Source organism: Vanessa tameamea, chromosome 14 (genome assembly GCF_037043105.1).
Source record: "Vanessa tameamea isolate UH-Manoa-2023 chromosome 14, ilVanTame1 primary haplotype, whole genome shotgun sequence".
Lineage (NCBI taxonomy): Eukaryota > Metazoa > Arthropoda > Insecta > Lepidoptera > Nymphalidae > Vanessa > Vanessa tameamea.
The window spans coordinates 4,970,850-4,996,527 of record NC_087322.1 but is presented as its reverse complement, the minus strand read 5'-3'; the positions used below and the strand labels follow the sequence as shown (position 1 = coordinate 4,996,527).

At 30.1% G+C, this 25,678-nt stretch overlaps 1 protein-coding gene across 1 annotated transcript; it reads left to right on the top strand.

The window, feature by feature from the left end:
- Positions 1 to 1,209: 1,209 nt before the first annotated feature.
- On the top strand, positions 1,210 to 24,326 carry LOC113398615 (gonadotropin-releasing hormone receptor). Its single transcript, XM_026637452.2, has 5 exons — positions 1,210 to 1,906; positions 3,615 to 3,798; positions 16,835 to 17,034; positions 20,539 to 20,660; positions 24,037 to 24,326. Exons 1-5 carry the CDS (start codon positions 1,247 to 1,249, stop codon positions 24,164 to 24,166), a joined length of 1,296 nt encoding a protein of 431 aa, XP_026493237.1. The 5' UTR covers positions 1,210 to 1,246; the 3' UTR covers positions 24,167 to 24,326.
- Positions 24,327 to 25,678: the final 1,352 nt, after the last annotated feature.

The window sequence follows — 25,678 nt, the reverse complement described above, 5'->3', positions numbered from 1 at the left end:
GTTTTCTTTTTCCCTAGCGACTTTTTTTCAATATTAAAACTCTTAACAATATTCTCTTCTCTTTTCGATATAAGAATTATATGCTTTAGACAGCTTTAATTTCATTGATATATTTTTTTTCTTTAAGTAATGGAATAAATGAATGAAACCTTAAGAGATGAGATGTTACGTTGATGTTATGTCCCTTGTGCCTGTAGTTAATATGACTCACTCATCCTTTACCCAACAAAATAATACTAAGCATTGATGTTTTACATTCTAATATATGATTTTTTTTTTTTTATTTAATTTACAACATCCACGGACTTAGAGTTGCACGTGCCTTTTTTACATTTTACTTTTATACATTTTAAATTTTTACAAAACATCAGCAGATCTTCGCTGGACTTCAAGCTTCTTCTTGGCAAGACGTGGAAGACGTGGCCCACACTGATTGTGACATAATCTATAATAAATATATGATTAAAAAGTGATACCTACCCAGTCTTGCACAAATTCCGTACACTATTATTGTAAATATCATGCTCATAACCTCTATGACCTTTTACCAACAGACAACGAGGCAGAGCTTAGGTTTTCAACTATTTAACGTATATATATCGTATCGAAATTTAATGTGATCTGCCTACATTATGTATGGTTGCTATATAATTCCTCCTTATTTTAAGTTACATCAGGTGTTACCATCAGTAATGATTGAATAACTAAATACATATTATAATAACCTTATATGAAATTAAGACAAGAAAAAAGTCCCTTATGCTCAGTTATATAAAAGTCATATTCGTAGTCAAATTCAATATTCGTCATTGTTATTGTTATATATACTCAATTTTATACAGTGACTCATACAGTCATATTCATAAATCATTGTTTATTTGATTTTATTGTAATTATATAAAATCATTTTCTTTGTCCAATATACTTTATTTGAAAAGAGTATAACAAATAACTTTGTAGGACACAAATTATCAATTCATATCATATCAGTTCAACATTCTCATCAGATATTATGACGTATGAGGGATTTTACCGCACATAAATATGCAAATACTTGAGTTAATGAAATAAAGTTTGCTACATTTTCAATTGAAATTTTGTCCTAATTACTTACGTTTGACAATAATACCGGCGCAAATCAAATATATATTTTCATTAAACAAATCCTCAGATAACTTTAAGTAACAATCTTTAACTCTGTTTCAGATCACAAAACAAAAGTATCATTGACTACGCATGACGAAACATGGAAAGCGTAGGCAGCAATACCACATTATTCAATGATTTACTTTACGCCAGCGAGTTCACACTTCAAAGAGAATTGAGCGATGTGCTATTGGGAACGAATACGTGGCCCATAGAGAAATGTGTGAAAGCACATTTAATGAATGAAACTTCAAGTAATGATATAACAAACCAAATATACATTTATAACGGTACTCAGATCATGTGCTTGGACCACGCTCCTGTTTTAACTCGAAGCACTATTATACGGGCGACTGTGCTCTCTGTATTGGCGATGTTATCATTCTTTGGTAATTGCGCGACTATAATAAGTGTTCAAAGAGGCAAGAGATGTCGAAGACGAGCACGGCCATCCTGGACTGCCATATATAGCCTTATATTCCAACTGAGTATAGCAGATTTACTTGTAACAATATTTTGCATAGCTGGAGAAGCGGGTTGGTCGTTTGCCGTTCAATGGTACGCGGGGAATATTGGTTGCAAGCTGTTTAAATTTCTGCAAATGTTTGCTTTGTATTTAAGTACATTTATATTAGTGTTGATCGGAGTTGATCGGTGGTTAGCTGTCAAATATCCAATGAAAAGTATGGCTACTTCAACGAGGAGTGGAAGACTTGTAATTATAGCTTGGGTTCTAAGTTTTACACTAAGTATACCACAGGTTAGTATAACATTTATTAAATCAATATTCTATTTATATTTTTATTAATTATATATTTAATAGATTGCTATTTTTATTTAAAGGATGTTAGTTCAAGCTATGATGAAGCGCCTTGATCTTTTTCCTATCGTTACAGTGCGAGTGCAATGTAAATGACTAGTATTGCTGCTGCTAGAGTGAGTTTTATTATTCCGTACAGAGTACTTATGTGGACTCATGAACATTCATTAAATTTATCAATTGAATAATAGTATACTGGGAAAAATGATTTGCTACTTATTTCTGACATTAAATAACGACGACATGAACTCACTGTGCAACATTTTGTAGTATTGTTATCTAATAATATTTATTTTACAATAAATACAGGTTTATTATGTACAATTATATATAAATACTGTACATCCTGGAAAGTTAAAAATGTTGTTAAAAACAGGAAACTCAATAACGATCTTAAAAATTTGATACTGTGAATAAAAATATATTGAAAAATATCATATTACTGTGAATTATAGCTTCATTCATTAATATTTTATTTAAAAACCCGATGAATCACAGAGTTATTGGACTAAGGTCCAAGTTGATAAAGGCGCAATAACGCGAAACCACGATTAATTAACATCTCGACGTCTTTCTACAGTTGATTTTATTTATATAAAATTAAATCACATAGTTATAGTTTTTCGAAACTTGCTTCAAATATTTAATTTGGGGACATTCAATTCTGAATTTTTATAACTAACTTTACCTACTTGTATATTTTTTCGCGAATCGTATTCGGATTTTCTGCCCAAAAAATGCAGTTGGTTTATATATTATTCTGAGTAATTTGTGTTATTACGAATATGTATTTATAGTTCCGGTTCTGATTATTTATAAATTAAAAAAAAATCTTTTTCGGTGGATATTAAAGTATTATTTAAGTATGTATTTAATTTTCATTATAAAAATAGTACATATAAATAGTAGATTAGAGCGATTAATGCCCAATTACTCTCATCTACAGATACCTGTATCTTTATATGAAAGTGATTTAAACGGTATCTATTAATAATGTCGTATTTATTTTTACCTTACTATTATTATTATATTTATGTTAGAGGTTGGTGGTAGGTTAAAAGTGCACCTGATGGTAAGTAATCATCACCACCCATAGACATTGGCACTGTAAGAAATAATAAACATTACATACATCCTCAGTGTGCTACCAACTTTTGGAAATAAGGTGTTATGTCTGTCGGGTCTGTAATTACACTGGCTTACTCACCCTTCAAACTGTAATACAATATTAAGTATTGCTACATGGCGAAAGAATATCTGATAAGTAGGTACCTAACCAAACGGGTATGCACCTACCATCAAATGTATATATATATAAGTCTCATTGATTATTTTTTATACCAAGAAACGACAGGTTTCAAGGCAACATGCATGTTCAAGCTCTGAATACATTATTTAGTAAATACAAATTATTTTGATTCTAATTGTTTTTATATGATATAATTATCATCTCTTGTAACGTGTGTTTCAATTTTAATATATTGATAATAAGAGCCAATGGTTAAAATAAATAAATATATTTTACTCAGGCAATTACTGCGAGATAAACTACAGCCATAACGCTATGTTTAAGTTACTTAATCCTTACCAAAACCTGTAATTCCCCAGAGCTATTTTGTATTACGAACCGTGAATTTATTTGTTTCAGACTGTGGTTTTTCGAGTTGCTAAAGGTCCGTTCATTGAAGACTTTTATCAGTGTGTGACACATGGATTTTATGCGCAGAGATGGCAAGAGCAGGTCTATACGACGCTATCCCTCGTATTTATGTTTATATTGCCACTTATTGTTTTAATTTCAACATATGTTTCAACAGTGAGAACTATAGCGAGTAAGTATTTTTATAAATACAATTAATAAATGCTTGTTTTAAAATTAGAATGATAATAACTCACCATGGGCCACGTTTGAATTTGCGACTTAAACAAAGCGATAATTGTCAATACAGATAATAAAAAATAAAATTTATTACGTATTGAAATCAGTTTAAAATTTTAAACATGGTAGATTTATTAAATATAATATATTATCCGTATAATATTATATATACATTATTTTAGTAAATTAATGTATAATCGTTTTAAATGTTATCATCGAATTTCAGTTCACTAACATTCGTAGCATGAAACATCCCAACAGTTATAATAGCTTTTTGTAAATATACCTTCAATCCCTCGAGGTTTATCGTGGGTACCAAATCTTTTAGCCCTTCATCTATGATATATAAATAAATTATCGTTTAATTTATGCCATTATTAATATCATACACCATTCACGTGTGTGCGTGTATATCCTATGTTATTAGGTATATACTATCGGTTTGAGATCACACATACGAACACTTACGATACGATTTAAATAAATGATGTCTAGCTTTATTTACAAACTGACATCTAGTAAAAGAGGAGGTTCTATTTTTGAAATTTATATTATTATGTGTAGAATACATTTATTATTTTTACTATATTTAATTTCTCGCAAACAACCAGTTCGAATTGAAAGATTTAAAATGTTATCTCTATTTAAAAAAAAATCAATAGCTTAATAATCAATTAAATTAATTTAAACAGTCATGTTTATCTTTAGTTTACATTATATAACGTACGCCAATAATTCTTATAAAATTTTCGTTGTAAACGCTTTATACAAATTAAAGATATCATTTACACATAAATTCGAATATATCGTGTATTCTGAAAAAAAAAACCTTTAAAAGGAAAATTAAACCCGCCTTAAAAATAATAGAAAAAATAGTGCAAAGTGAAAACCCGACTGCGAACAGTTTTGAAGTATACTTGAAACTGAATTGAGTTATTTTACACTTGTTAGTGATTTTTTGTTATTTATGAAGACGGTTTCAACATAATTTGAAACTACTTCTATAACTTCACTTGGGGTACATTTAAAACTTGCTGAAAACCGTAAATATAAATAATAATTTAGTAAATGAGTTTATAATTAATTTCGAAATAAAATATCGTCTAAGTTTAAATGTGCCTGATAAAGTGCTGATCCAATATACATATATGCGTACAACTAACCTAGGAGTGGACCGTTCACTGTTCGTTAATTTTTGTAATATAAACTCTATAGCCATTTACCGTCTACTTTCAAACCATCTAACGCATAAAGATTATTTTCAATTTTATAACACCTATGACAAACGCGATGAAACAAACGCTTGAGCTATATATTCGTATATATTTTACCTTTAAAAAAAATCGCGCGTAATTTAGTTCACGTGAGTATCTTTTTTATAAAATACGTGTAATTCTAATACTAAATCTATAAAAAATTGTAAACTTTTGTACTCAAATTTAATCTAACAACTTTATTGCCATTCTAAGATACATAAATAACTAGTTAAACTTACAGCTTCGCGCGGAATTCATATTCTGACGAAAATGCTTCAAGTACTTCTTTTACTTGTAAAAAAGTTAATTAGAGGGTTCTCTATCCCTGAAATTGACACCTCATAGGGTGTAAAAAGTGGCTTATGTTTGTCCTTGGTATTCAAGTTAACTTCAACCAAATTGCATCAAAATCGACTAAGTGGCTTAAAAAGCGGAACAGACAAGCATTAATTACGCATTTATAATATTTATACAGATTTATAGGAATCACCAATTTTTCATACTATCAAAACCTCATTTTAACCAAAAAAGCGGATCATCGGATTTAACGGAAAATCGTAATTTTCCGTATATTATTTTAAGTCCTACTCGAAAAACATATTTTCCTCTGGTAAATGGAGACAAAAGACTTTTACAATGATAATTTTTATCTGTACCGTCCCAGGAGCTTATTGAAATTTTATTTCGCCTTCGTGTGTGTATAGTTTTTGTGATCCTGGAACGATTGAAATCAGTATAACTACGTACGTACTACGTATAATGCTACGTATTAGCGTAAAGCTAGTGAACTGTCTACACTTTTTATTTTTATAACAATGACTACTATTATTACTTTTGTAAAATTACTGTCAATTTCAATTAAGTTATTGAAATAAAAACTATAATAATAAAAATATAAAAATATGTAGAAAGTATAAAATAATCACACAAGTAGATAATTATGTACAGTCAGAGTAAGAAAACCTTCGTCAGTTTTCAAATTCATTCCTTTATCAAGTCGTAAACTCTTAGTACCTTTTGAATCTAGAGCACTAAACAGACAACTGCATATAAAATTAAACTAACATAGTATGATAACTTGGTTCAAAATAGTGTAACATCTTTGGGCTACGTCTAGTGTCATATCAACATGAAAACTTTTATATGACCTAATTAGTCATTACAAGATTTAAATTATATTGTAGATATGATATCTTAATTGTCAATTGTCAAAGTCTGTCATTATCATATATTTTCTTGCAATATCTTGCAATCTTAGAATAAAAACGCTTGTAATATTATTCGGCCGTTATTTTAAGTGACGGTTAATGTAATGACGTGACGTGTGATGAGTGGTTCCATCGGCACCGGGAAGTGGTGGTGATTCCTTGGCCTGCAAAAGCGGCGGATATACCCTATCGAAAATTTATGGGGTCTGATGTACTATTTTATTTACTACTTTCGTCCTGCGGTTTCACCCGCGTTCCCGAAGATTTTATGTTTTCCCGGCATTAAAAGTATCCAATATGTTATTCCAGTACATATTCTGTGTGCAAAATTTTATCCAAATCTGTTTAGTAAATTTTATGTGAAAGAGTAACAAACATCCATCCATACCTCAGAGATATCAACCAGATCGATACACACAAACTTTCCCGTTTATAATATTAGTAGGAAGTAGGATTACTACTATGCACTCTCTTTTATAAAAGACAAGACAATGTCCTAATCTCCGATGTTACACGACCATTCACGAAGGACTATGAGGTTTCGTGAAAAGTTGGTAATTATCATACCGATTGACGGCTTCTTCTTATTATTATTATAGCTTTTAAACGCTATTATACTCTTTGCTAGATGCGACTTATTGTGACATTGCGACGCAATATGTCATACTCAATCGGTAAAACAGGTTATCGCTCATACTGAGCACACGAAAATAGATCTTAAGGTGACGAACCTTTTCTTACCCCGACTGTACATATTTTTAAATCAAAATCTAGCTTATCATAATAAATAAAGCCTTTGGTATTGTATATTATTTTTGTATTTATGTTTTCTGATAGATTAGACAGAATTCTAAGCTTTATTACAAAAATAATTATAACTGATCAAAAAGAAAAATCTAGGCAGGTTAAATGTTAAGAATATGCGTGGTTATCGACACTTCGCTGACAAAAAAGTGGGATCTAAATAGGTGGCATGTTATTTATATAATTTTGAGAGTCATTTACAAAAATATACAACATCTATACATATAATAAAATTGGAGTGTCTGTTTGTAATATTAAAATAACCCATTTTTACTAAATGCATGTGTATGTATACACGGTACATATACCAAAATAACATTTTTTACAATTTTTGTCTGTCTGTCTGTCTGTTTGTTCCGGCTAATCTTTTGAACGGCTGAACCGATTTCGACGGGACTTTCACTGGCTAATAGCGGATGTAATAAGGAGTAACTTAGGCTACTTTTATTTTAGAATTATATATAGAATTTAATTTATTTGGATAGCGTGAATTTATTACAAATAAATTTATAAATTAAATTCAAACAACGCAATTTATTTATAAATTAAATTCAAACAACGCGCACGAAGTCGCGGGCACAGCTAATTCTAAAATATTTTTAAAATACAATTTATTGCTTTTTCTGCTAAAACAATATCTGCTATTTAAAAATATAACTAGTTAAATGTAAAATATCGATTTATCTACCAAAAGCAGATGATTAGTTCATTAGGAGATAACTCTGAGTGCAGCGGTCATGCCACTTAGAATTCTACTCAATTGAATGCGTGTATGGAATTTCGTGTCTGTGCTGTTAACCGTAAAGGAGTTTGGTCATTGGGCCAAATCTAGTACATCAGTCACGTCATGGTGAAACTTAGAACAGGATATAATTAACACGCAATTTCGTTTTTGCTTATACGTTAAAAATATTGATGAGATAATGAAAAATTGTAAGTTAAAATCTTTTAAAAAATACGACGCAATTAATATTTAGAACGAAAAAAAAGGGTTTTTAATTTGAAAATAAATATTTGTGTAATATATTTATAACTCAATATCAAATGCATTTGTAAAATCTATTATTACAGTATTTACAAGGGATGTAATGATATATTATATGTATTTTATTATTTAGCAAGAAAACTGTTTTGTATTCTAGTAAATATGACAATTGTATACGAAAAATTATAGAAGTCAAGTAAAATCGAGATTACTTCATTTTGATTATATAATTAATCTTAATTTTTGCGGCAAGAAAAACGCTGCACGTGTCAAACAAACGTTGCGACTGGTTTTACAAAATTTAGTAATCCAATGTACCAGCGTCGTGAAATAACCTCAAAAACTTATAAAAATACTTAGCACTTAGCAGAGTGAAGAAATATATTTACCTTAAGTAATACCATTTACAGTAATTTTTTGTCATGCCCATAACAGCAACAAACTTAAAATTCAGCAGGCTTCCTTTCGTTGATTGAGTGATCATCAAAGAAAATACATTACGAAATTTCACCTCTAAGGAAGGTCGACTTAATAAACTTTTACAAAACTTCGTGAATTAAACATTACAAAGACATTTACAAAGCATTGACTTCGCAAAAACTTAAAAGGTTGAATAGCTAAGGAGAGTGGTGTCAATTCTCATTAAATTCTTCTTAACTGTGATTAGGGTTACAATTGACAGCGCATTTAAATTGAAAGAGGAATTTATCACTATCAAGCAGCGTAGTATTAATAATATTCTTTTTAATTTCTACATACAAAAAACATACTAAGATTTTCCTTTACTGTACAGTAAAAGAAATAATGTATGATGTAATTCTTTTGTGTATACAAATCAAGCGTAGAAGAGATGATTATAAGAATCTTTCCGTTGGAATGAAGTTGCTTTCGCTGTACGAGTACGTGGTTTTAAATAACTGTTAAATCTAATAAAATTAACAATGTTTGAGAATAATTAAATGACGATGACAATTCAAAAAGTTTCAATTAAAACAATAATAGAACATTGTTTAAATAATATGAAATAAATACGTACATAATAGAAAGAGACAGAGAGAAGGAGAACGAGATGGAAAGATTGCTTGGAGGGCCATGATCACGCTTTTTCCTTACGTGAAGATTTCTGCCCGTTCACTCTACTATAATCCGTGTAAAAGGACATCGTTCTAAAATCAAAACACCACATTGGCTCTAGGCTCCTTATATAAATATACATTATTTTATATCGTCATATTACAGGATTCAATTAACGGTAAATTTACCGGTACGGAATTGAATAGTTATTTATTACCAATTATAAATATATAAGACATGTATGTTAGTTAAATTGCTTTTATATAACGATCTAGCGACCCGCTTCGGCTTTCGCGTGTGCAATTTAGCAGTAAAAAATCATATGAATTAATTTTAATGTAATATATTCCTACGGAACTCAGGAATATTGTAGCATATTACGAGTGAAATATTTTTTTGGATTGGCTCATTCGTTCCGGAAATAAAATCCAATCCAAAAAAATAACCTATAAAATATACAAAAAATAACCTAGGTAATAACCTACCTACAAATAAACAAATTAAACCTTTTTATAATATTTATTAGTTTAGATGAAAATCAATGCATACTAACTTCACATTTTTTTTATAATCTATACGGTATTTATCGAACAATAAGCCTAATTTGTTAATGTTTTTTCTTAACATAAACTTTTAATATATTAATAGTGAACGATAAAACTTCCATTGAATATTCCTATAAAAATTAATAATGCATTGTATATTATTGTTCCTATATTCACTTTGGTGAGTTGGAATGTTGGCCAAACACTGGCCCACGTTCAATATACGGCCTTAAATTAATCTTTAAAATCTGAATTGTATATTTTACATCTGTGATTAGGTAAGTAAATTTTTACTTATATTTAATAAGTAGGTAAGAAGTTTTAGTAACAATTGATAGTGAGACCTAAATTGAGAGTATTTTTATCTCAAAAGCCTTTCAACGAGTTGATCGCCTTGAAGGTAGCTTTTAAATGAGAGTATTTTTATCTGAGAGGCCCTACTACGAATTCATTTCTTTGAAGCGTACTCTATAATTACCAACATTTAATACGTGGGTAATAGTTCGTATAAATATCAAATCAATTGAAATCACCATAAAATTTGTCTATTTGAAACCGGTATACCACCAATGTATCCACTAACTCACCTATCTTGATCTATCTAAAATTATATGTACCGTGTGACTCAAATTGCATTTATTCTAGCATCGAGATACAAACTATTGTTCTTTGAGTGTAGAATCATTGGGCGAGATGGCCCACGGGGATTGCGGTTAGGAGAGTTTTGCATTCTCGTACATTGAAACAAAAGATCAGTGCATCTGGTAGTAAGAGAAAGTGTACCCGTTTTAACATCAAACTTTTGTCCAACTTTAAATGAAATGAAATACACAAATATCTCCTTTTCCTTCTCCCGTGGCTGAAATAAGTTTAGCAACTATGATCAATAATAATAATGTACAATACGTTTCACTGCATACAATAATGTTTATATATATATATAAATTAATATAATGGTAAGCGATCTCAACACTTTCTAATTCAGGCGTCTCCCAGTGTAAATATAAAGGGTATTTATATAAACATGAATATTATTGTCGTTCTTCGAGTCACATAATAATCGTTCCTAATTTGAAAAGTTACGAACTACAAATCTTCAAAATAGCTTTTTTCTTATAAAACGTAAAACATTGAAAAAGTATGTATAGTATTATACAGCCTATCATTCTTATAATCAAATATTGTTGAAGTAAATAAAGACGGGTGATTGTATAAAGATACACTAAATAAACAAGTTTTGACTTTTTGTGTGCCTCGTAATACTAACGAGTTTGCAAAGACACGCCCACATTCCCGAATATACGAGTACACTGAAATACACAAACAACCACCTATGAGTTGTTTTCTTAGTATTACAGCTAGCAATGCCTATGGGCCCGTTTAGAAACTGGTTAAAGTCAGATAATTGATATTCATTACATTACATTTTTACGTAGATAGAATTCAAGTAGAGCTTATTCCAAAACAAATTACTATTAGCATTAAAACGAAATCGAAACGAATTAGTAGTTTGTTTTGGAACAGACCCTCGTTTATTCTTTGATAAATAAATGATATATTAAATATTAGGAAAGTTTGAAATAAAACCAAACAGTTAAGTTTTTCACCATCCTTTATTTTACTGTTTTTGTTGTTTAAACGTTTATATTATAATATACACCTTTATCGGTCAACATGATTATTTACGAAAACTTCAAAAATCATCATCATAATTCAGCTAATTTACACAAAATTTTAATGAATTATACATCTACTTATGAATCACTTTGTCCATTTGTGAAACCCTTATAAAAATCCGATTTTTGAGTTTATCACGTACAGACATCGCGTATTTTAAAATATGTAGTAAGTAATTATTTTAATATTGCAAGCAAAGGCTTAACTGATTCATTTCCGACCAACCGACCGACCGTTACGTTATGTTACGTACGCTATCGCCATAACGAAGTACGTGTGTACTCAACCTTATTTACAATTTTATACCTTATATACTTTTATACTTCTCGATTTAATATAAATTATTGTATATATTAGGTAAATAAATAGTCTAATATTAATAGAAAAAACATTTAGATAACAGTTACATATATTTATTTGTGCTTTAAGACTGAGAACTTTGTATTCTCCAAATTTGTCTTAGAATATAAAATATAGTATCATAATGCTATTTCGATACATACGAAATTGTAGCATTGTAATTTTCATCTCACCCTGTAAAAATGAAACCTAATTTAGCTACAGTTCTCTAACAAAATAAATGTTAAAGAACATTTCAATACATATTTTTTAATTGAGAAATAGTTTATTCTCTTTTTTTTGTAAACGATTTCATTCAAAAAATTCTGAGCGAATATTAAAAATTCGTTCGCTCTTGAAAAGTATTGTATTAGTAGCTAAAATGCTTTATTTTATTAATAAAAAAAGTAAAACCTACGCAAAATAACTGCGAAATAGAAAGTTGTCTGGTTTCTATAGGATGTGACCTAGAAGGCACTTCAGCCTGAGTATCGAAGTGGAGTATTCTTAGGAATTCTTAAGTTCTCATCTGTAGCAAATATTCACAACAAATTCACTTGAAAGAAAACGCTTGAAATACAACATTTTATGATTATATAGCTTCTTCAGGAGTTTTATAGAATTGCAATCCGCCTCGGAGAGCAAAATTGTATCCATGCTACCATTCTGTAAAAGGAGTTAATTTTAAATAAAGCTATTTTGTACGGGTTGAATAAAACCGTAATAGTAGTTAACATAAAGACTGTACATAACTTCGCCGTCTTCTCATTCAGGAGGTACGCTTTGTGTCATTAAGCATAGTCAAAATAAGAAAATTTGTACATCTATTTGTTGGAAGGATCTTGTTCTGGAAACAGATGCAACATAACATTAAGTTCTTGAACAGTTGTGAATATTTCCAATTATTGCTCTGTATTTTATCCGTTAAAATAAATAAATAATGTGACTTCTTGACTGACACATTGCCTTTGAACTGGTACTGGAAACATATTAAATGAAAGCCTTAAAAGGTTTTTGTTGTAATAAAGTTTATTTGAATATTTATTTTAAAACTGGAAATTTATATAACAAACTCGCTTACCAAGCCAACCCTAGAAGGGTTGGCTTGGTAAGCGAGTTGCTTTCGTAATAATTACATACAATTACGAAAGCAATATTTTTTTATTAATGTACATGAAATATAAACGAAAATATATACTGTTGAATAGTTAGAGAGAAAATTCATTTACATCAAACGTAACGACATTTGCGTTGACGGAAATTAGCCTACAAGTCAAAATATTCCGAAGGAAGAATGGCGTCAGACAGATAGTTGACGGTAAAACTACCCCAGATATTTTCCATAGATCTGACTTATAATTACATAAATTGTACTAGGTAACAATAACAATAATTATCAGTAAATTACAAAAATAAAAATAAATCTAATGTCAACTCACCTCGTCACCTCAAATTATTAAAAAATATATCTATGCAGTCTACGATAACAAAAATCTTAGTTACTACGATACGATGGATCCACACCAATAAGCGTTTGTTAGTAGTCGTGACAAACAATTTTATCGATAACCACAACATTTCATATAGAAACCGTACAACGTGCGCTATTAATCTGCCTCGCTTAAAGCGAATTCAAAAGAGAGCAATTTTTGATAAAAAAATACTATTTTTAGTTATCCAACTTTAATTGTTGCTCAGGTAATATCAAACTAAGCGAAGTCGCTGTTCTAAATTTATAATCAACAATAGTATACGGGCAGTAATATTTGTATAATATCTTTTTTACATATTTCAAAGATAAATTGTTTTCTTTTTATCGGACATAATTTAAATATCTCTCTTTTTTACCACAAATGTTGCCATTACTTAACGTAACGCTCATAACATTATTAACAACTAAAAAGTTGTTGATGTTGATTTCTTCGTTGGTTTTGTAAGACTTGTAGCTACCTTATAAATCTCAAGAACCCGGTTTAAAATTATGGTTCGGGCCAATTACATGTGATTGGATTTTTATATAGAAAACACGTAAAACGCTTGAAGTACATTCGATATTTTTGGAATGCCGTTCTGGCGTAATGGATAATAAAGAGTGCAATTTTTTAATACCGTTAGTTTTATTACTTGAAAATTAAAAAGCCTGCCGTCCCGCAAGGATGACGTATTTTAAGTTGAATCAAGCATAATTAGAGTATAAATATCGTTGATCTAAAATAGAGCTCGATTAGGTTCAGCGACATTCTGCTACGCTTAAGTAATAAAAACACAGCTACACAAAGTAATGAAGTAGATAGTTTAAAATATTAACAGTTGATATCTAAATTGTCCACGGTAAAATAATAATTTATTAAAATATTTATAAAAACACTTTTATATTTGACTTTTGAACTAAGAAATCATTTTGAAACAGACGAAGCTGAATCTGAAAGAAAAAAAAATACTAATGTTTTTGTTGCAATTTCTATAAAATTTTCCGATGACAATTGATATTTAAGTTGTCCATATATAAATGAAAATGAATCAATGTATTATAAAATAAAATAATACAAAGAATGCCACCAAACTGAAAAATATAAATACAAATAAAAAATAAAAGTAAATTGTATCTTTCGCTTACTCTCGTCCCATCTATTTAAGGTCGACAAAGGCTTTATAAAATTACAAGAGAACAAGACGGCAACTGTTTCCGAAGGACGTCTAACGATCTGATTTTAACTTGCCTTGACAATATGTTTAGTGGTCTTTTTTGTTTTAGTCGTTTTAAGTATTCTGCCACTATAAGAATATCGTCATACAAGTACACTTAAATTATAATAATAAATTATTTCATCGGTGATTGGGTCTGTAATGATCTAGAGCCTAGGCAACCGTAGCATAGGACTTGAACGTTGCGTAGTGAAATACAAAATCAAATGCAAAGCAGGCATGAAAACCCATAGCAGAAAAGAAGCCTATGTCCAGCATTGGGTGAGAATAGGATGAAAATCATGATGATGCTGATGATGCAACCGACACGATATTAATTTTAAGTTTTTTTTTTCGTTTCAAATGTGTATATATTTCACTTGCAGCTTCATGCTCCCTGTCATTATCTTTCCATTACGGGTTGCTAGATACACATGTGGTAGGATTTCATCCGATACATATCAAAGTAGAATTTCCTCCAATACGTATGACATTCTTCATGATGTTTTCCTTCCCTCCTGAGCAGAAAACACAAATTTAACATATGACAATTCAGTGGTGAATTATTTTCGCCATATTTCTGGTGTATATCGCTTCAGATTCACATATTGTAGCTACTGGAACCTCCCAACTCATTCTGGAATATTGAGAAATATATATACCTACCTAATATATATTAGGTAAAATTCTGGTACATATATTAGTCACGTCATAGAAGTCATTGGTTGTAAAATTATAACTAAATGCGGTCACTGCTAGTAATGCTTTCATACGCATCTTGCGTCACTAGATAAAGTAATTATCTGTTTCATTATACACGTGGGAATCTCATTAGGCTTTTCTGATGTATCGTATATTCGTATTTACCGTATCTCATACAAACCATAACATGTTGAATTCCTCTTGAGTTGTTCAGTAATTCGGTGGTTGTCTGTGAAGGATAAATACGATTTCTAAAACTCACGTCATAAGGCTGACGCGACGTGGTAAATTATTACAATGATCGATAAAAAATGTATATTGAGTGCCGGAGTTTTTTTTTTATAACTCGTTAAATTTTAGTCGTTAACGACGTGCTAATTTTCGAGGCTGTTGTATAATCACATGTCACATATCAGCGTTCCCATCTAAGCGCCGTGTTTTTAACCAGTTAATTTCCTTTTTCATGCCATATGATTGATTTAAATGACGATTATAATTTACTATTACCCACATACAGATATAGCATCATGCTATATAATGTTACGTAAATAGTATTAATTAATTACTTAAAAAGAAAGTTTCAATGTATATATGTTTTGTTGCAATTTAACTTTTGACAAACATGTCTGTATGTAAAATTATGAAGTACAGTCGCAAGCAATTAACATAAAATCCTTCAAAACCAAGGTCGTTGCGTCGTTTGTGTTATTAAAGATAAGATGTTTAACATCTGTCTGGAACGAGATATAAATGATAGCTTAGTATTATAATAAAATCTTTGCGCTCTTCGTATCCGAATTATTTCAGAGTTTTGTATATGTTTTGTATATGAGCCGAGATGGCCCAGTGGTTAGAACGCGTGCATCTTAACCGATGATTTCGGGTTCAAACCCAGGCAGGCACCACTGAATTTACATGTGCTTAATTTGTTTATAATTCATCTCGTGCTCGGCGGTGAAGGAAAACATCGTGAGGAAACCTGCATGTGTCTAATTTCAACGAAATTCTGCCACATGTGTATTCCACCAACCCGCATTGGAGCAGCGTGGTGGAATATGCTCCATACCTTCTCCTCAACGGGAGAGGAGGCCTTAGCCCAGCAGTGGGAAATTTACAGGCTGATTATGTTTATTATATGTTATGTATATGTTCAAAAATCGAAATCAAATTACTCTTTATTCGTGTAAGCTCATAAAAATTAAGTCACTTTTTAATCGTCATGTTATATTATTGAATTAAATTACAGAGAATAGAATATCTGGCTAGAAACTCAGTAGTAACTCTTTTGCACTATTTTAATGACATTATTATTTAAACAATTATGAAATCTATTTTGTATGTTTTATGTCTATTATGATTTACCAATTCGTTGATTCAGTAGCTAGTTTATAGTATGTGTCATGGTTCTTGAGTAAAATTTTTTGTAAGGCCAATAAAAACCTAGTTGGGAATATCTTAAATTATAGTGAACGTTCCAAAAACTTAACGTAAATTTTTAAACGTAATTCACATTGTAATCTAATTTATTTATTCTCCTCACCATAACATTGCATATATTTTAAGAATAAAAAAAAAAAATCTAAAAATACCTGATGATATTTTTCCATAATTCGAAATGTAAAATTATTTTCTAAATTTTAAATTATAGCATTCAAACATAAAATTTACATTCCAGTTCTATAATTTGATTCTGAAATATTCAATATTCTTACAGAGAGCGAAAAGGTGTTTCTACCGGAAGTTTCGAGGCAGGAGACATTTTTAACACCAGATATGAATCGTAGGCGACTTATTGATAGGGCCAAGATGAAGTCTTTAAGGATGTCAATTGTAATTGTAACTGCATTTATAATATGGTGGACACCATACTACGTGATGATGATTATATTTACATTCCTTAATCCAGATAAAAAAGTAAGTATTCATTTATCTAAGTATTAACTGTTATTGAAATAGAACAAAACACCACAAAGGCCCATTTATACTTGAAATGTCGAGATCTTATATACATTCCGTAAAACAAAACGTAAGCGCGATTCAGAAATATGTATTTACATTTTAGTTTCAAAATATGTCAATGAAGTTGCACAATCTGTAAGGGTTTTCACCGCCAATGTAAAAATATCGACAAGTTTAATCAATACATTATTCTAACTTGATGGTATTTTTATGATACTAGAGTTTTATCGTTTTATTTATTTATATTATAGGCAGTAAAGATTTTAAAACTTAATTACAATTTAAGCCTTAGTTGGGTTAGTCATTCATATGAAAATATATCTAATACAAACTTTTAGCACACTATTCGGCTTAAAGTAATATTTATTTTTTTATAAATTAATAAAGGAAACGAATATAATATTTCCACGATTCATAAAAAATGTAATCAAATTTCATTAGAATTGGTTTTGCCATTGATTAATTAACATTCACTAAATATCACATCAAATGCTTTGATTGTCTATATTCATTAACACTCTCATATTTTTAAATAATATTATTGCATTTTTTCATCATTCATATCATTTAAAAATTGCATGCACATAACAAGAAAAGGAAGGAGAGAGGATACATTTTTTTACATAGATTTGTATCTATATATGTGTGTCATGATTTACTCCTTCTATTTATATTGACGACCTCCGTGGTCGAGTAGTGTGTACACAAGTTTTCATGGGTACGCCACTCCGAGGTCCCGGGTTCGATTCCCGGCCAAGTCGATGTAGAATAAGTTAATTAGTTTTCTATGTTGTCTTGGGTCTGGGTGTTTGTAGTACCGTTGTTACTTCTGATTTTCCATAACACAAGTGCTTTAGCTACTCACATTGGGATCAGAGTAATGTATGTGATGTTGTCTAATATTTATTTATTTAACTCTGTATTAAAGATTAAACGACACCAATAAATAAATCGAACCACCGTTATATTTGATTAAGAGTACGTTTTTATTTTATTTATATTATAAATAAGTTTTTACAATACAAAAACATATAGTACATACAGTCAATACTAAGTCTCGTGTTTTTCGTTTATGAATCTAGAACATATCAGATAGTATCAAATACAAATACGTAATAGGCAACTTAGTTTGTACAACTACCTAAATGCTTCTTAATACGTATACAAATTTAAACTGGAACAAAATTCGATTACCTCTAGGTAACAAACTTCTAATTGCGCAGTGAGATTGGAGTTATGATAACTCACACATTTAGTACAACTTGAAGTGCCTTTTATGCTTATATACTTTGTGAAATGGATTCAGATTTAAGAGGTGAACGACATTATCCCTCTGATTGAATAATAATTCGTTGTTATGGTTTCAATTTCAATTCTCGGGTCAGCTGTGCGATTCTGTAAGCATCCATTTCGTATCTCACTCATCAATAGTTGATAATCTACTTAAAATGACACGCCATTTTGATACATGTTTCGTATAAATTTTATAAGTGTTATAGTTAATATCGCATATCTTATTCTGAAAATTGACGTTCGTGTTCAGTGGTGAGTTTCGAGTTACTTCCTACAGAATATCCCTGCAGACTAAAAATAATTATAGAGTTTTATGTTATGTAATTATCAGAAGTCGGAATTAGGATGTTACATTTCCCTATCGGAGAGAGCACGTAATGTTGTTAGTACTGTATCTCTCCAGTTGCGTCGAATTTCCATCCCACTCGACAATCAGATTACTGCAATAAGGAGCAGTGCTTGCACACACATATTCCGTCTAGTGCCCCCTAATAGGCTCTAAGTTATTTATGTTTATTGTGTCATAAAAAGGTCATCAAACGTCATCTTTGATATGTATACAGAAAACGAAAATAAATAATATACAAATTATACGAGTAAAATATTAATGAAAATAAAAATAAATAAAAAATGCATAAAATGCATAAAAATAACCGTATAGAGTATAAAGGGTTAATGGTACGACAGAATAAATCAAACTAATTTCGATATGAGTTTATTGTTGAACAAATATGATACGATGGTGCGTTTTATACTACGCTAGATACTAGCGGCCCGGTACGTGCCTCGCTACGTATAAAGTGATATAATACAAAAATGAGTTAGAACATCGAATCATTTCTTAAAAAAATATATTTACCTTAAAAATTAATTCAAAACATTTGGATAATAAAGCAGCACACATCGTTTCAGTCAAAGTAGCACGACGTATTCGTGATCGCCGTGGAAGATTCGGTCTGGAAATATACGGGATGAAATATTGGTGGTCATTTTCCCGCAAGATATCGATTCAGTTTCGCGTAAAAATAAAAATACAAAAGGAGTAAGTATTGACTACTAAATCAATTATTTGCGGAAAAACAACCAACAAAATTTCACCCTGTACCTATATAACTGCATTCGTTGTAAACACACATACATGTAATTACTTCAACAGTTCAAAACTTACCGTTTGTGTACATGAAAAACCGACAGCGCACTAAAAAACTGAGTAAAATTTAAAAGTTGAAAGTACACGCTACTTTTAAATCGACAAATGTAAATAAATATTTATATGATTTTAGTTTTTAAATAGCTAGCAAATAAGTAATATATTTTTTAAGAAATGAATCGATGTTCTAACTGATTTTTGTATTATTTCTAATGACAGCTCAATCATTTTTAAAATAAGAAATTGTGTTACATGCCAGTATTTAATGCAATGCCATGGGTTATTTGGAAATAATAAATTGAATTAAGACGTATTACCTATTGAAACTGGTTGATGAGTGTACTCATTTTTAATTGATACTTACTTTTAATTTGACAAACAATTCCCCGTCTAAAAAATCTCCATTAACAAAATGACCCGCCATTTATTGAAATCATTTGTTACAAAAATGTGATAAATGAAGAACCACTCGACCGATTTTGTGCAAACTTCACATAAAAAAATCACATAGAAAATTTGGTTTGGATAGATGAGCCCGTCCTTGAGTTATAAAGTGACAACGAAAAATGCCACTTATTTTTATATATAAGATAGTAGATATAAATCTATTCGCGTACATTAATCTGAGTGAAAAACGCCCGCGCTTTCAATGTCTTCGAATACGTGATACAACTAAAAATAAAAACAACAAAAAAATCAAATTAAATTATATTTGCTTAGTTTATTTTATTAAAATACAAATAATTTAACGCAAAAAGGCGCGCCTTCGTGAGGAAATAGATCTTAATCAAAAAATACTTGAATCGATTCTTTACGACACTTATTTACACTTCACAAGGTTAATTAATTTAAATCCGTTTTAAGATTCGACTGTTTCAGAATGTAATAATATCATCATTGTTACATTTATTTATAACAAAAAAATGTCTACTGAAAATGAAAAGTTCATAGCATCATTGTCCGTTGAAATTACAATAAAGTATAAATTTTAAATATTTCACTTTATTTGCTTGCAGTTAAGCGAAGATCTTCAATCAGGAATATTTTTCTTCGGTATGTCGAACAGTCTAGTCAACCCTGTCATATACGGTGCTTTCCACTTATGGCCGAAAAAGAAACGTTCCCGACATAGTGACAGGTAATATATATTTTTAAATTAATCTCGTGACCTTTATTTATAATGAAATTAACTACCTGGCCAAGCTTAGCACGGGTTGTTGGCATGCATACACCGCTCATGTAACACATACATATTTTGGTATACGCAGGGCACACCAGAAAAGTTCGCAGTTGGCATATTTTATAACGAAATTTTTAACTACCATCGTCATATTTCAGCCAGTTTAGAACTACCAGTTGAAACTTTGCTTAATTCTTAGTTATTAATCACTAAAAGATTTATTTGCTTGGATTTATTATTGCTTGATTATTATTGATCAGTCATTTAGTAGTGAATTTTACTTAATTTTATTGGGTTAATTATTACCGCCATTGAAACATTTTTTTCGAACATATGATTTAACGTCGCTCGGCTTAATATTAACGTATACTATTAACAGTCGCAATTTTTTTTCCGTTCGTATAATTGTTTATCTGAAATTATTAACATTTAAAATTTTTAATAATCAAAAGAATATTTTTATAGTATACGTCCGTTACAGCGAAACTCTCGTAATGCCACGATGAATTGTTAGGATTCAAATACTCCAGTAAATAAGCGTGTAGGTATATAACCATATTAGTTACTCCCATTTAGGTAGGAACGACTCACTCACCATCTGTTCTACAGCCATACAGTAATACTCAGTTATAATGTCGTGTTTCGGTTTAAATAGTGACTGAGCCATTGTAACTACTTACAATAAGGGACATAACATTTTACTTCCCAAGTTTAGCGGCACATTGCCGCTGTTAAGAATGGTTAATATTTCTTAAAGCATCAATGTCTATGGCCAATCCGCCAGCTATTTTATAAAAAAGCGTGTTTCAAAATAACTTCTACGTTGGTGAAAAACAATTCTAAGATTCTAAGATATCGAGGCTTTTTGCTTTACGCGTATCATAATATGTTAGTTCATGTAATGGACATCAAGTTTTAGTAATTTCTGCATACTTGTTGTTTGTTAATAAAAAAAAAAAAATTTAATTAAAAGCACTTTTTTATCACACAAAGCGCTTGAATTTAACTTCACGAATGTGGGTTGGAGAATGTTATATGTGACAGAATTTCTCCGAAATATACAGGTTTTCTAACAATGTTTACCTCTAGCGGTGAAGATTAATTGAAATAAAATCATAAATTCAACACACGAATGCTCAGTTGTACTTTCTCGAATCGTAACGCACACGATCTTTGATTAATTTATAATAATTAAGAAACGAATTATATAATTGTATCGAAATACATATACTTGTATCTTTCTTTGTACGTTTCCACGGTTTTCCAGAATTACTTATTTTGGTAATAATAATGCTTTATCAACATAATATCGTATGTAGTTAGTATTTGTACTGTAAAAGTACTGTAAAAGTAAAGTTGTAAAAGAATGATTTCTGGATGTTTAAAATATGAATAAGTTCTACTGTTTTTTAATAATAAATTTTACAGATGAATAGACATATGTGTTCAAGTATGTCTGTGAAGTTTACTAAATAAATGACTTTCGATTGTCATATGATAAATAAAGTTTAAGTTTATGAAGCACTTATTGAAATACTATTTACAAAAATACAACATCTTATGGTGTTCAACTATGACTAATAATGTATATTTCCTACAGAGCATAATGATAGTATATCTATATTCACATTTAATAATTCTTCTTCAAAGTAAATACATATATTTTCATGCACACACATTCGTACTTACGTATGAACACAAACTCAAACATACATATATAAAACAAATAATTTCATTTTGGTAACCACAATGAATAGATAATTGTTTACAAGTCTTAAAAAAAACTTTTACTTTTTCTTAAAAAAAAAACTGGAATAGAACAATGTCGGGTGTAAGCTTAGTATTACAAAAAAATAAATAAAAGTAATGTAATTTCTTACATATTACTTTATAATGTATAACTTGAATATAGCGTACATTTTCTTTGTTCTATTCGAATAAAAAGTGAACGTTGTAATATTGAGAGGAAACCTACTAATCTTAATACGGAATGAGACAAGCCTTTAGCTTAAATAAGCTCGGCTTAGCGTGTACGACCGAAATGAAAGTTGGCGCTTATCACGTCTTGAATATGTTTATTTTGAAAGTATATCAAATTATAAAGTTGAATCACATTTTATTCTACAAAACAGCCGTATCTAAACAAAATCTCTGGAAATTTTAAAAATTGGTAATTTTACAGATTTTGACGTGCTTTGACGTTCTTTTTAAATTTTCATTGCCGCCTCGTATCTCTGCCGTTCGCGTCCATATATTGGAAAAATGACGCACAAAAGCAGTTTATTGAAAACTTTTTTAAAACTCATTTGTGATGAAAATATAGTTATGTAAAACACAGTGAGATGCATAAAATTGTCGGAAATATTTATTAGTAATATATCTTTGAAGTTTCAATAAGAAGATATGCAAAAAACAAATACAACAGCTCACGCTATTGTATCCACAAAGCACATATAAACAATAATTAATGATGTAAAGTTAAGTAGTAACGGATGTTCTCGAGTAAAGAATGGTAAATTTCGCCCAAGTCCGATAACTGGTCTGTTTAGCATTCATTATAATATCATAATTGCTTTATACATAGCCAAATGTTATCTAAAAGCAGAGTTGATTTAATTTCGAGCTAAGTAACCCGTTAGTTGGTAAAATTCTATCATTTAAGTGAAAACGAAAAATTAAACAAATGCTCATTACATAGTTAGATCATAGAAACTATCATTTTTCTGAGTTAAAAAGTAGCCTAACTAAGGTAATAAACCTTTTATACCAAATCACATCAAAGTCTCATCAAATCAAAATCAGTTCTGTAATCTTATTCTGAGGAAGAAAAATCCCACTTCTCGACAAAGGCCTTCGCTCCTCTCGAGGACATGGCTCTACGTAATTGTCTCACGTAAAGAACAAAGCCGCTAATATCTAATGTATAAACGTGACTAGCGTTTTACAAATAAGTACACATCGCCGTTCTCCTTTTATAATTCAGTACGATAGTGTTATGTGAGATTTGTTTTTTTGGTTAAAAAATAGTAGATAGACCGGCAGATAAACTGATGTTAAGAGCATGTTGCCACTGCATTATTGTATCATCAATGCACCACTACGAGTATGTTATGAGCGTCGGTCACTACACTGGGTCATTTTTTGAACTGGAATACAACTATATAAATTATCTCTAATTGGCAGTCGAATAAATGATGAGTGGAGTTTGAGAACGTACACGGATTCACAGAAATCCGTATCATAAACACAACCACAAACTCAAAACAAAAACACAAACTCTTATACTTTAAAGGGAATATATAACAAAAGGAACTATTTTTTTTTTTGGTTGCAGAGAATCCGGAGGTCATCATGCATCTTTACTTCGCCGTGGTGACCAAACCTCATCTGTGAGGTTAACGACGATACGATCTCTCAGATCGTCTGCAAAATATTCAAATGTACAAAATATGAGTTTATTATAGCCCATCAATAAAATCGGACTGAATACTCGTCCAATCTTTGAAGAAAGTTGTTAGATCCAGTGATAATAAACTAGTCATTTTTTAAGTGCTACTTGTATAGGTAGATTTAATGTATTTATGTAAATAGTTATAGTTATATTAATAATATGATTTGAATGAATGTATATTTTTATTTTGAAAGTGGTTTATGAAATGAAATTGGAAATAAACTTATTATGATGATGCTAAGCTTACTTAATTACTGATAAAAGAATGGTATTTAAAGCAAAAAAATATTTCAGACTGTTAACCTTTGCACGAGATCTTTGATTAGAAAATATATTTTTGTTAGGTATTTAGTTCAAGTACCTTATATAAAATAGTGTGGCTCAATTCAAGATCATCTTATATGTGACTGTGATTATATTTCACCATTAATTAATTTATTTAAAAACAATAAATCATAATAATGGAGCGCCGCTTCTGCAATGAAAAATTTTAAAATTCCTCAAATGTCTGACGTAATCGGCAAGATATGGACAATTGTTATCCTTAAATGCTAGAAATCTGGTAATGGTTGTTATCCCTAAATGTTAGAAATTCTTCTGCAGCCTTTCCACTCAGTCGATATGAATTTTATATCTTGGATTCCACACATTCGATGCATACTCAATAATTCTACATACTAATGTGTACTGCAAAGCCAAGTTAGGACGCATATTTTTATCGACATATAATTGCGACAAGTTATTTTAATAAAATCAATTAATTTCCATGATTTTATTTTAATTTTTTTAAAATGTTTTCTGTAAGTTTTACCCAAATTACGTACTTCTTTTACCTTAGCAATCTTTTGACTCGTATAGTAAACAACTGGTATACTGATTCTATTTTTAGTTATTTCTAAGACGAGACATTTAGAAGTACTCCGATTACTATTGAACCACCACTGTTACACAGAATCAAAATAATGTTGCAAAATACTCACAAAATCCATATTTTTCTATATGCCATATACGTTCATATAAATTATTCCCTATGCTTAATGTAGTCACTATTAATGTTTAATTTATAATACTTGCAACACGACAAAGATACGCATTACTCATTCTTTCTTAAGTCAAATATATATATATTTGTCTCTCTCCCTTTTTGCTTATTGGGATTTGGTGATAACGATTAGAATATTTTCGCGTCATCTCGTATATCTTCTTGAACGTGCGGCGGTGGCGACGGTAAATGTTTGTGTAAATCCTTATTATTTCGAATTTAAAAATTAAAAGTTATGTGAAGTGAATATAGGTTCCACGAATAAAGGACTCTGGGGTAAGCTTCATATAGGATATCATTTATGTATTATGTTTTCAACTACGATCCATCTCAAACACAGAATCGTGCATCGGCACTCGCAAAAACTTTTATTGATAAGTGGTTGGTGGAATCCCAGCCGAAGTTATACCAAGGTAGATGACCTTATAAACTAATATTATTAATAAATAATATAAGTAATGTTGGCTCCAAATGTGAACCTTG

What these genes read in the sequence shown, in the direction of transcription:
- LOC113398615 (XM_026637452.2), top strand. Translation starts at nt 1,247, where the DNA reads ATGGAAAGCGTAGGCAGCAATACCACATTATTCAATGATTTACTTTAC. An exon ending in AACAGTGAGAACTATAGCGA is followed by an intron (nt 3,799 to 16,834) that starts GTAAGTATTTTT and finishes ATATTCTTACAG; the next exon opens with AGAGCGAAAAGGTGTTTCTA. An exon ending in CGTTCCCGACATAGTGACAG is followed by an intron (nt 20,661 to 24,036) that starts GTAATATATATT and finishes TTTTGGTTGCAG; the next exon opens with AGAATCCGGAGGTCATCATG.